We start from the raw sequence: 13,017 nt of genomic DNA on the forward strand, positions 1-13,017 counted from the left end.
CTCAGGTCGGGTCTGGCCACAGTACCTGAACTCTGAGCCTAACGTAGGCGCTACTGTACATGGTCACCCTGGGTGTGGAGATGGGTCTTCAGTTCTCATGTCTTAGTCAGGCAGCTACTAGAGACAGATGGCTCTCATCTGCAGGAAAATACTACTACCAAAGGCTCTGGAAACTCAGACAGTTCTGTGCAAAACATCATCAGGGAATCTCAAGAGCTTACTCCGGTAAGAGTTACATGCTAGTCTAATCACCTGAGGGTGAAACAGACGTGTGGTTTGACTAGTAATCTTACATAGAACATCAGTGTCTTTGTATCTGCCAGAGAAAGCAGGAGTCCTTTGATGGCCGTGGTTCCACTGGAGAGTGTGTAGGCAGGGCCTTTCTCTCCTCTCAATCAGTCCCTGAGATATCTGAAAGCTATATAACTATCAAATTTTGTGAACTGTTTAAACAAGTAAATCCAGAAAACAATTCTGATATTTCTTGGTTAGAATACTTTATTCCAACTATGAATAAAAGTCTTGCTTTTTTCCTATAGGTTATGACAAAAGAGGAACCTAGCTGAAATATCCATGTAGATTTAAATATCAAAAATGTATTCAATGGGCCGGGAGTTTGGCCTAGTGGTTAAAGTGCTTGCCTAGCATGCATAAAGACCCGGGTTCGATTCCTTGGTACCACATACATAGAAAAAAGCCAGAAGTGGTACTGAGGCTCAAGTGGCAGAGCTCTAGCCTTGAGAAAGGCCAAGGACAGTGCTCAGGCCCTGAGATCAAGCCCAGGACTGGAAAAAAAAAAATGTATTCAAAGTGAAGTCAGTAAAGTGGTAGGGAAAGAATGCCAACTTCTATAGCTCCATAAGAACAAAATATGGGAGCCGGGAGTTTGGCCTAGTGGCAAAGTGCTTGCCTAGCATGCACGAAGACCTGGGTTTGATTCCTCGGTACCCCACATACATAGCAAAAAGCCAGAAGGGGTGCTGAGGCTCAAGTGGTAGAGTGCTAGCCTTGAGAAAGTCCAAGGACAGTGCTCAGGCCCTGACTGGCAAAAAAAAAAAAAAAAAAAAAAAGAAAAAGAACAAAATAAAACAAAAAGAAGAGAATATGTGTGAATCAACACTTTTGGAATTTTAGAAGAAAGCCAAGCCTACAGCAACCCAGGCAAAAAGGGAACAGGAGGGTCTGATCTTACTGCTCCCAGCTCATCACCTGGAGACACTACTAACAGGGCTTCAGGGCCCAGAGCAGGTAACACAATTAATTACTGTTGTGCTCTGTCCCTGGAGGACCCAGCCACCTAACCCACAGTCGCATACATCTAAAGCTGCCTGGGGTGGGACTGTGTAACACAAGCTAATGCTGATGACCAGCTGCTGCCTGAAGCCCAGTGTCAGTTGGAGTAAACAACAGTGCTAAGCCATGGAAAGGTCCAACACACAGGAGGAGGGAAGGTTGTGTCGGCCCATGGTCCCTTACCACTGCTGCCTGAGCCTGTGGTGAGTGGTACACCATGGCATGGCACACAGGAGGCCAGCAAGGGAAAAGAGAAAGGAAGGACGGTTCCCAACATCTCTCAAGTGCACACTTCAGTGACCTGACCCTTTTCAACAAAGTCCTACCATTTCTTAATAGGTTCATGTCAACACACAAGCTTCCAAATGCAAACCACGGCATCTGGTTTCAAAGCCTCTCTCCAGAGGCCCCTGCAGCAGGTGACTTAGGATGGAGCAAATGCTCATTTACCATTCTGAATATTCTCAGGCCATTACTCTGCCTGTTCTCCATAAAGTGACAAAACACCCTGGATGACAGCACACCTGCTAACAATAGGGCTCACTCAATATTTTAAATCCACTGTTGAGAGCCACTATTGCTCAGAGGAAAAGAATTCCTTTCAAAATATTACCACTCATCAATAGTGTACATGTCCACCCACAAGCACTGGTGAGATACCGTGAGATAGTCATTCTGCAGCCCCTACATCAAGGAGTACAAAATACACTTTATAAGGATATAGCTGCCACAGATAATGATTTCTTGGGTGGATTGGGGAAAGAGGGAGAACTGAAAGAAATCCCCATTAAACATACATGTGAGCCAGAAGCTGGTAGTTCATGTCTATAGTCCTAGCTACTTGAGAATCTAAGATCTGAGGATCACAGTTCAAACAGAGCCTGGGCAGAAAAGTCTATGACACTCTTACCACCAATTGCCCAGCAAAAACTGAGATGCAGCTCAGGTGGTAGAGCACCGGCCTTGACTGAGAGCCAAGTGAGAGTAGGAGGTCCTAAGTTTGTGCAAAACACACACATGCACACAGACACAGACACACACATGCACACAGACACAGACACAGACACAGACACAGACAGACAGACACACACACACACACACACACACACACATACACGAAAACATGTTATTCATGAAGCCAGCAAAAATATCAACGCTAAAAGATGGAAGAAAGCCAGGTGTGGTGGCTCACGCCTGCCGTCCTAGCTACTCAGGAGGCTGAGATCTGAGGATCAGGGTTCAAAGCCAGTTCAAGCACAAAAGGACCTGAGACTCTTATCTCCAATTAACCCCTAGAAAATGGGAAGTGGGGCTTGATTCATGGGTAGAGCCATAGCCTTGAGCTGAAGAGCTCAGGGACAATGCCCAGGCCCAGGGGTAGGCCAAGTTCAAGCCCCATGATCCACCAAAAAAAAAAAAAAAGATGCATAGAAGAAGCTGATGCCAACCTCATGGAGAACTATGAGGAGTTAAAGACTTCCATGGAGGATGTCCCTGCAGAAATGGTAGAAACAGTCCAAGAGCCGGAATAATGAGAGTGGAACCTGAAGATACAATTGAGTTGATGAAATCTCAGGGTAAAATTTGGCTTCTTAAAGTTAGCAAAGAAAGTGATCAAAAGGTAAGCCTGAGAACAACCTGGCTTACCACGACACCCTTTCATACCTTCCAACTGTCGACGTGGCTGCAAAGCCTTCCTTCATACAGGGCAGGTCCTCTGGTGCAAAATGCAGTTGGGAAGCCTTCCGTTCACTCTCTCTCACTGGACGGTCATCTAGGGAGAAAGTTCCAGAGAACTGTGAATAGGAGAGCTGAGTGACAGCGCTTGCCTTCCCCTGCAGCTCAGTGCAGAAAGGCTCTATTCCTCCAGCGCTCTCCAATCCTGTCCTTTTCTCATTAACTGCAAACCCATTCTAGGATGTCTGGGCTTTAGGGGCCACACTAACTTTCTTGCAATGCCTACTCTGGTAAAACTTAGGACTCCAAAGGTGCTGTGGGCAAAGGCTGCTGCCTGACGGAAAAGCAGTGCACTGGTGAGATGCATGCTCATGCCTGTGCTTCTCCAATGTGCACATCAGATGCTGGGTCAGACCTGTCACATGGCACACTAACAAGTCAGTATGGCTGGGCACTGGAGACCATGCCTGTGATCCTATTTGGGCAGGAGGCTGAGATTTGAGGACTGTGGTTCAACGCCTGCTAAGGCAGAAAGTTTGTGAGCCTCCTGTCTCTCATTAACCTCAAAAAGCTGGAGGTGGAGCTGTGGCTCAAGTGGCAGAGCACTAGCCTTGAACACAAAGGACAGGGACAGTGCCCACACCCAGAGTTCCAGACCCAGGACTGGCAGGAAAAACCATTGTGTGGAGAATAGGACGAACTGGACTTTGAGTGTTCTCTTAGGGCATGCATCCTAAAGTCCTCCAGGCTGGGTCCCAAGACAAGCAAGTCCCACTGGCCCTCAGAAAAGACTCCACCAAGAGAGCTTAGAACCTCTCCACACACAGGAGAGGATGAAACTCGACACATAATTTCTTACAGATCTGAAGTTGTGCTTGAGGTCCTTTACCACCTCCTACAGATCATTTCTCTATGACACTCACTGAAAAACCATCGCAACGGTGAGAAACGACCCAATAAGTCATGCTACAGTAACTGTCAAAGCAGAAAAGCAAGCATTCGCATGAAGCGTCAGGTCACAGTCCTGCACTGACATCCCAGGAGACACAGCACTCCTTTCTCCTGCTCGCCTCACTCGGCTCTCCTCACCCTCAGATCTCCACCTCCACCTCGGCATGGAGGGGCAGGTGCCTTCCCTGAACGAGATGAGGGCTGGCTCTAGTACCTTACTCCACACCTTCTCTTGATGGCCCGACTGCTCCCTCCCACAGCTCCCCTGACCATCCGTCCCACCCTCCTCTGCATCCCTCAAGGGCCTTCCAACTAGCCACCCACAGCCAGGACCAATATGCCCCCTCAGGACTGGACCTGAGGGGGCCTCAGGCCCACACAGAACGGAATGTCTTCTCAGATGCCTGCCGATGGGGAGGCAAGATTCTCATTTATTTTTTTGCCAGTCCTGGGGCTTGAACTCAGGGCCTGAGCATTGCCCTTGGGCTTTCTCAAGGCTAGTACTCTGCTACTTGAGCCACAGCACCACTTCCAGCTTTTCTATGTATGTGGTACTGAGGAATCGAACCTGGGTTTTTGTGCATGCTAGGCAAGCACTCTACCACTAGGCCACACTCCCAGCCCTGTGGGCAAGATGCTTCTGATGACTTCCATTTCCATGTTCCTTCATTGTGTCTGGAAATACCTTTGGGAGGTTAAGTCTAATTTCCTCCCTATATAAACATCGTAAGATTCTGAATCTAAAAGTGGTAATGGAAAAATGCTCCCATTCATCAGCTTGTAGTTACTTGGTGTAAGATTCAAGTAAAAACCAGAGCGAAAGCACTTATTCTAAGCATCTTCAAATTAAACATGGAAATTCCAAGCAGAGTTTAAACTAAACAGTGTTCTCTGTACCAAGTGTACCTGCCCTGGCACACATGATCTAATGATGAACCATGTCCTGGACACCCATCCCATAACTGCTGCTGAGATTTTCGTCAAAACTGAAATTCAGGATATGGAGTCTAGAGACAATGGTAGCCTTTCATCTACAGTGTGTTGGACCTGGGCAGTACCAGTGTAGTCTTTCACTGAGACCAAGACCTGTGACCAGCTTTCTCTGTAGAGAACAGGGCTGGCTGACAATGCCTAACCCCCTGGGGCAGGGCAGAGGCTGGGAGGCCAGTGAGTAGACTGTCTGAGGGAATCCGGCTGTGCTCACATTCAATATGAAGCCAAAGCTGTCAGCCCAGACTATGACGGTCTGCATACTGACAGGAGTCCACATACTCAAGCTGCACCAGCTCCCTTCTTGCTGTTCTAGATTTCAAACTGACGTTTATATCTTAACTTTCCAAAGGAATGTGAACAATACCCAGTTGGTAAACATCACACTTACTCATGACATTTGCTGTGAGTGAAGAAAGTACCTTCTGTTAATTCTTTTAATTTTTTTCTGTGCTGAGCTGGGGCTTGAACTCCAGGGGTAGTTGCTGCCCCTGAGCTCTTTTGTGCTCAAGGCTAGCTAGCACTCTACCACTTGAGCCACAGGTCCATTTTTGGCTTTTATGGCAGCTAATTGGAGTAAAGAGCCTCATGGACTTTCTACGTGAGCTGAGATCTCAGCTCACTGAATAACTAGGAATACAGGCGTAAGCCACTGGTACCCAGATTGAGTCTGCTTTTGAAGAATAACCAATATTAAGGAGGAAGTCTGGTTTCAGTAACAACAGAAATGTCAGGAAGTACTTACGAATCCCCGATCCTGAACGTGTACAGACATTCATCAAGGGACCACCCTGTAAACTCATAATTCTGGTTGGCAGGCCCCTGAGGCCCTTTTGGAGGTCTTCCAATGATGACCTATTCTCAAGGTGAAGACCTGAGCTGTGTCTATACACAATACAAAAAAAGAATCAACTCCCTCTCCAGGCCACCCCACAGCACAGCCTACCGAGCTGCTGGAGCTTGGGGAGCATATGCACCACAAACAGGCGGTAGTCAGACTCATTTTTCACGACAGGGTTCAGCCGGAAGTCCACATCCTGGAGTTCAGTTAAGGAGTGGAGCCGGAAAACCTCTGCCAGCGAGGAAATACAGTTGTAATAGAGATTGAGGCTCTCTAGGGAGGTCAGGTACTGAATGCCCTGTTAATGAGAAAAGAGGTAGATCCGTTTACACTGCAAAGTAAACCAAGCTGCCATCAGAAGCACAAAAACAGAACACATTCTCATCTATAAAAGTCTGTTTTTCACAGGAAAACTATGTGGGTCTTCTGAATACAGGAGTACCAAGTCCGTATGGTACTTTAAAACGTGACTTTCTCCTAAGTGTCCAGTAGGCGTCAAGGTGTTTTCAACAATTTCACTGCAAACAATATGACAGGGTCAAAATACTGCTCCACTTTTCACATTAAGAGACTGATGCATGAGAGGTTACGAGATGAGCCAGCTCAGGGCCTACCTGGAGCCTGCATCACCCGGAGGTTCTGAAGCCACAGGTCGTGGCATCTTATATTTCTATCCAGGCTGGAGCCTCTCACTGAAACCTCTGTGAAATGCTCCCACAAGCAGGACTTGCCCATGCAACCTTTACTGTTTAGTTGTTGGGGACTGACTGTGGGGTCAGTGACCGTGACTGTGGGGTCAGTGACCTTGGACCCACACAATTGAGTACACAAGGAAGTAAGCTCTTATCATGATTTTGGGCTGTGTCAATAGCTTCTCATTTAACCTGTTTGGGACTTGATAGCTTCTCATTCAACCTATTTCAGACTTGATACTGTTTGTACGAATGTAGCCCCTGGCAGTTCCCTAGTTTAAAGATGTGTATTTAAGATTCAGAACTGGAAATAAACGGGGCTACGGTCTTGGGCTACAGGCTTCTTAAGCTGTGGCTCCTGATTTGGGCTGTAGCCCTCCTGAACCCCATCTGTTTGTCTCTCTTCTATTTTTTCCTAGTCCTTGCCCCCTATTTCAGGAATCCCAATCTGCGAACCCTGGTTTGCTGCCGGTTGGCCCCGGCATCTGGCGCCCGAACAGGGACCCTGAAAATCTGGGACGAAGGTGAAGGACCCCTCCCTGTGGTGAGTAACACATCGTAGGACTATTAAGAGAGGATCTTAAGAGAGTGTATAGTCAGGAGTAAAAATTATGGGTCAAGCTAATAGCCATGGGTTATTTCTACCGATCTTAACAGGCCTATTTGAAGCCCACGGAACGTGGGTGGAAAAGGGGGTGCTTCAGAGCTTCCTACAGTTTGTCGAGGAGGCATGCCCGAGGTCTATAGAGGAGGAATTCCAAAAAGCCTGGCAGCGGATAGGAAAAGGAATTCAAGATTATTATGATGTATATGGCCCCGAAAAGACCCCAGTAGAGGCTACTACTGTATGGAATTTAGTAAGTGAATACATAGATCCTCTACATGAAGATGCTGAACTTAATCTTGAATTAAGGGAACTTTATGAGTTAAAGGACCCTTCTGAAAAACCTGAGGCTGAGCCATATGCCGCAGCCCAAGAGAGTCTAAGTGAGATCTTGAAAAGGGAACAACAACCAGTAGATATTGAGTATCAGAATTCAGGTTTGAATACCAAGGAGGAAAGTTATGATGAGTCATTGGAGGGCCGGGTGGCTACGATAGAGAAGAAGTTAGAAGAAATGCTACATCTTCTATCGAAAATGGGGACAGAGCAGAGAGCCCCCCCAGAAGTAGGAAAGAAATATGACCCTCAGGCCACTATGGTGTCTGATTCTAAACCTTACCCCTCACACCCACCGCCTCCGGCTGCAGCCTTACGGCCTCAATCCCTTTCTCAACCTTTAGGCAAGCCTAAAGGCCCTAGCAACAAGTCCCTTTTAACAGGCACTACAACCAGGCACAGTGCATCGCAATTAAACCTGACTCAGGCTGCTAGAGAGAGGGAAGGTATTTCAGGGCCTCGATGCTTCCCTAGTTTAGTTGATCATGATGAACAAGTATACCATCAACCTGTTCCTGTTAAACTATTACAGGATTTAAAAAATGCCTGCTCCCAATATGGGCCAACTGCCCCTTTTACTCAAGTAATATTGGAGGCCGCATGTGCTGGTATTGCATGCCCAAATGACTGGAAGCGGCTTGCCAGAGCATGCTTTAGTGCAGGAGAGTACTTATTATGGGAGACAGAGTTCACTGCACAGTGTCGGGCTAAAATTGAAACAAATAGGTCTAAGAACCTGCCTTACACTGTTGATCAGTTGTTAGGAGAGGGAACCTATAAAAACACCGAAGATCAATTGGGTTATGCAAAGGAGGCCTATTTACAAATAAATGCTGCGGCGAGAGAGGCTTGGAAAAAGTTACGCAATTCCAATCGTACAAAAATCTAGTAGAAGTTAAACAGGGACCGAATGAACCTTATCTAGAATTTTTGTCTCGATTAATGGAGACTGCAGACTGCCTAGTACAAGATGAGAATGCAAGGAAGAGTATAGTTAGACACATAGCCTATGAAAATGCCAACGCCGCCTGTCAGGCGGCTATCAGACCCCATAGGAATAAGGGAGGAATCACGGACTTTATTTCACTGTGTGCTGATATTGGACCCTCCCATGTACAAGGCCTTACTTTAGCCGCCGCTCCTCAAGAAAAGACTATTACTGAATTTCTAAAATATAGAGGTCAGCGGCATTCTCGGGATGCTAGACCCCCAGGGCGTTGCTTTTCTTGTGGACAAATAGGACATTGGGTGACGCAATGCCCACGCCAAGCCAGGTTAAATGAGAAGCTATTGACACAGCCCAAAATCATGATAAGAGCTTACTTCCTTGTGTACTCAATTGTGTGGGTCCAAGGTCACTGACCCCACAGTCACGGTCACTGACCCCACAGTCAGTCCCCAACATTTAGTGACTTTTCTTTTGTATTTATTTTCTGGTGGTACTTGAATTTGAACTCAAGGTTGTGCAGTTGTTAGGCAGGTGCTCTGCCACTTGAGCCATACCCCGATCCCATCGAGTGATTTGTTCCCTCTTTACAACTAGATACCTACCTGCTCACCGGCCAAGCTGCAACAAGCCCTGGGCTTACTCGTTGCTATTTAGTGCAGGAGGTCCAAGTGGATATAAAATAAGAAAAAATACAGCTGACGAGGGAATGGGAAGGGTGGCAAGTACATGTGAGGATTCGGGGTCTTGTTTCACTCCCTTTAAAGAGAATTCATCTTCAGAAAGTTACGGCTTTTTACTCCAGTGGTTCGGAGACTTACTATGATGTTTACTTGGCGGTAAACATTGTCACGACACTTAGAATCACTGCAAGTGTTACGTGCACAGTTTATAGAACAGTATGGGTTTTTTAAACCATAAACTTATTTTCCACTTACACTGATAAACTCACCTCAAGACTAACCAGTGAGTTTCTTGAGAGATCTAGGGACTTCAGACCTGTCAAATGCATCAGAGAATTCCCTAAGTGAGTTATCTTCTCTTGGTATGTTCCAGGGATAGATAACGACTGAAGCTCAGCTAAGAATAAAAAAGTGTAAGGTGTTAATTTTAAAAAGCCACGAGAAGTCTTTAGAAATACAGCAGACACACCGGGAAGTGCTCGCCAAGGCCTGGCCCTGTCTCACCCCTCAGGAGGAAGCCTCTGCTGTCGTCTGGCTCCTGAGCCCTCAGGACACTCGGACACACTGGGAAGTGCTCACCAAGGCCAGCCCTGTCTCACCCCTCAGGAGGAAGCCTCTGCTGTCGTCTGGCTCCTGAGCCCTCAGGACACGCGGACACACCGGGGAAGTGCTCGCCAAGGCCGGCCCTGTCTCACCCCTCAGGACCCACCAGGCCCTTTTCCTGTCACACTCTCCAGGTGACATCTGTCCTCACCCCTGAGCGTCCGAGGCCTGCTGCACAGCAGTGTCCCTTGCCCTCTGGACCCAGCTGTATTGGGAATTGAACCCAACCACTCCTGCACACTGAAAGCACCACTGCAGTGGTCTCCGCGCATGCCCTGATGGTCCTGAGTAGCCCTTCCTGCTCTTTGTTGATTGAGACTCTCTACACAGCCCAGACTTTTAGTGCTTTCCCCTTCTGCACTCCAAGGGCTCAGTTTATAGGTGAATGCCACCGTACAGAATCGGTCTTTCCATTTTTTAACAAATGTCACTGAATAATCCACAGATGATATTAAAGTGTAACATGTTAATACATTTATACTACCGGAGAACAAATCTTTTTCCTTATGCATTTCTGTATTTCCTGAGTCCCTACAATGATGTAGTTGCTGCATAATTTACAAAAGAGCCACTTAGAAAAACAGCACAACTCATTTTAAGTTTTAGCTTATTTTCTCCACAATATCTCTAATTCTTCCCTGGCTGCTTCTCCCTCCAATCCCCTCTACTTCCCAGGAATATCCCCAACAACCCTGTCTCCATTCTTTGCAATCAGCTACAGCCTCACTGCCTGGGTACAATCACACCTTAGAGCCCAAAGCCACCGACTTCTTGGACAGCAAATGCTTGGCCTCCTCAAGGCTCTGAACTCAGTTGTCACAAATGCCACCAGGGAAATAAATTTCTATAATAAAAAAAGTGTGGGCCTGAATGTGGCAACCACTTTCCTAGGAAAACTAACATTTAAAAATAAGTCTTGGGCCGGGAGTTTGGCCTAGTCGTTAAAGTGCTTGCCTAGCATGCATGAAGACCCGGGTTCGATTCCTCAGTACCACATACATAGCTAAAAGCTGGAAGTGGTGCTGAGGCTCAAGTGGTAGAGCTCTAGCCTTGAGAAAGTCCAAGGACAGTGCTCAGGCCCTGAGCTCAAGCCCAGGACCGGCAAAAAAAAAAAAAAAAAAGCAAGTCTTGGGCTGGGAGTGTGGCCTAGTGGTAGAGTGCTTGCCTAGCATGCACGAAGACCTGGGTTCGATTCCTTGGTACCACATACTTAGAAAAAGCCAGAAGTAGTGCTGGGGCTCAAGTGGTAGAGCGCTAGCCTTGAGAAAAATCCAAGGACAGTGCTCAGGCCCTGAGCTTAAGTCCAGGACTGGCAAAAATAAAAATAGAAAAATAAAAATAAGTCTTGAGATTAAAATGGGATGTGACACTGGTTGTGGCTGCTCGTGCTTGTATTCCAGGCACGTGGGGTGCTGAGGAAAGGAGGGATACGTTCAAGGCCCGCCTGGACTACACAGCAAAACCCTATTCAAAGACGCAAAGATCAGACAAAACCACAGGAGAGAGAGAGCCATGTAGTCTAAGGACTTCTAACCTACACTCCCCTACTATATCCAGACAGCCTGGACACACGTGAACTGGTCAAGCACTGGATGACTCTGACGCAGAATGACGGAGCGGCAAGCTCGGGAGTGTGTGCTGAGAAGTCGAGATGCATTTCCTACACCTCCAAAGCAAGTGCCATCAGTACCAAAGACACAGCCAGGTCCCCTCCTGCGGGCAGAGGCCAGCAGGGCCCGGGACAGCCGAGTGCTGACAACACCTGGGTCTACACGGGGACCCTGACTTCTGTCCTGATGCAGCCACGGGGTCACCTCAGCAGGAGAGCTGACCTGAGCTCTTCCAATCACCTCACACTGCAGTGAAAAGACGCCCTGTTGTCCACAGCGGCCGGCCAGGCCACCCTGCGCCCAGAAGTGAAGAGACGCCCTGCTGTCCACAGCGGCCGGCCAGGCCACCCTGCACCCAGAAGTGAAGAGACGCCCTGCTGTCCACAGCGGCCGGCCGGGCCACCCTGCGCCCAGAAGTGAAGAGACGCCCTGCTGTCCACAGCGGCCGGCCGGGCCACCCTGCGCCCAGAAGTGAAGAGACGCCCTGCTGTCCACAGCGGCCGGCCAGGCCACCCTGCACCCAGAAGCAATGCAATGCAAAGCCTGCGCTGAGGGCAGAGCTGTGGCTCCCCGGATGCCGCCAACACCACCGTCCTCCCCCCCCTCCCCTGGCTGTCCCTCTGCCCCTCTCCATCCTCCCCTCCAACCCCCCTCATCCTCCCCTCCGTCCCCCCCTCATCCTCCCCCCATCCTCCCCTCCATCATCCCCCGGCTGTCCCTCTGGCCCTCTCCGTCCCCCTCCCCCTCATCCTCCCCTCCATCCCCCCATCTTCCCCCCCTCTGTCCTCCCCTGGCTGTCCCTCTGGCCCTCTCCGTCCCCCCTCATCCTCCCCTCCGTCCCCCCCATCCTCTTCTCCATCCCACCTCATCCTCTTCTCCGTCCCCTCATCCTCTTCTCCGTCCCCCCATCCTCTTCTCCGTCCCCCCATCCTCTTCTCCATCCCCTCATCCTCTTCTCCATCCCCCCATCCTCCTCTCCGTCCCCCCCCCATCCTCCTCTCCGTCCCCCCCCCATCCTCCTCTCCGTCCCCCCCATCCTCCTCTCCGTCCCCCCCATCCTCCTCTCCGTCCCCCCTCATCCTCCTCTCCGTCCCCCCTCATCCTCTTCTCCGTCCCCTCATCCTCTTCTCCGTCCCCCCTCATCCTCTTCTCCGTCCCCCCTCATCCTCTTCTCCGTCCCCCACTTCTCCGTCCCCCCTCATCCTCCCTCCGTCCCCCCTCATCCTCCCCCGTCCTCCCTCATCCTCTCCCGTCCCCCCCTCATCCTCCCCCTCCGTCCCCCCTCATCCTCCCCCCGTCCCCCCCTCATCCTCCCCCGTCCCCCCCTCATCCTCCCCTCCGCCCCCCTCATCCTCCCCCCGTCCTCCCCTCCCCCTCCCCCCGTCCTCCTCCCCCCTCCCCCCGTCCTCCCCGCCCCGCCGGCGGCCGTTTGGCCGCGGCCCTCTGGAGCCTCCGCCGCTCTCCGAGGAGAGGCCGCGTGCGAGGCCGCCGCCGCCCCGCCTCCGCCAGCCCGCCGCCCCGGCCGGCCGGCCGCGCACCCAGGTCGCGGTGGGGAGCGAGGCCGCTGCGCTCCCGGACCGTCTCCTCACACAGCACCAGCCGCGGGGCCGGCGCCATGGCTTCAAACGCGGGAGGCCGGCGCGCCGCGCTTGCGCAGGAGAGGGACGCGGGAGGGGCGGGGCCGCCGACGGGGCGGGGCGGAGGAGGGGGCGGGGCCGCAGGCGGGGCGGGGCGGAGGAGGGGGCGGGGCCGCCGGCGGGGCGGGGCGGAGCTGAGGGCTGCGGGCACCAC

The 13,017-nt window shown here is 50.4% G+C and overlaps 1 protein-coding gene across 4 annotated transcripts in view; it reads right to left on the reverse strand.

Annotated features, from left to right (window-relative positions):
* The window catches only part of Cep72 (centrosomal protein 72), a 34,434-nt gene extending 21,513 nt beyond the window's left edge, over positions 1 to 12,921 (reverse strand). For 3 of the 4 annotated variants that reach the window (XM_090332167.1, XM_090332165.1, XM_090332164.1), the window contains exons 1-4: positions 12,765 to 12,921; positions 9,283 to 9,410; positions 5,858 to 6,050; positions 2,959 to 3,067 (exon numbers count right to left, since the gene is read on the reverse strand). In XM_090332167.1, coding sequence (XP_090188293.1) covers positions 2,959 to 3,067; positions 5,858 to 6,050; positions 9,283 to 9,410; positions 12,765 to 12,843 — 509 coding nt within the window. In that variant the 5' untranslated portion in view covers positions 12,844 to 12,921. The remainder of the gene's footprint in view (positions 1 to 2,958; positions 3,068 to 5,857; positions 6,051 to 9,282; positions 9,411 to 12,764) is intronic. The other variant, XM_090332166.1, reaches the window with a different exon arrangement.
* Positions 12,922 to 13,017: the final 96 nt, after the last annotated feature.

Source organism: Megascapheus bottae, chromosome 4 (assembly GCF_031878675.1).
Source record: "Megascapheus bottae isolate mThoBot1 chromosome 4, mThoBot2.hap1, whole genome shotgun sequence".
Taxonomy (NCBI): domain Eukaryota; kingdom Metazoa; phylum Chordata; class Mammalia; order Rodentia; family Geomyidae; genus Megascapheus; species Megascapheus bottae.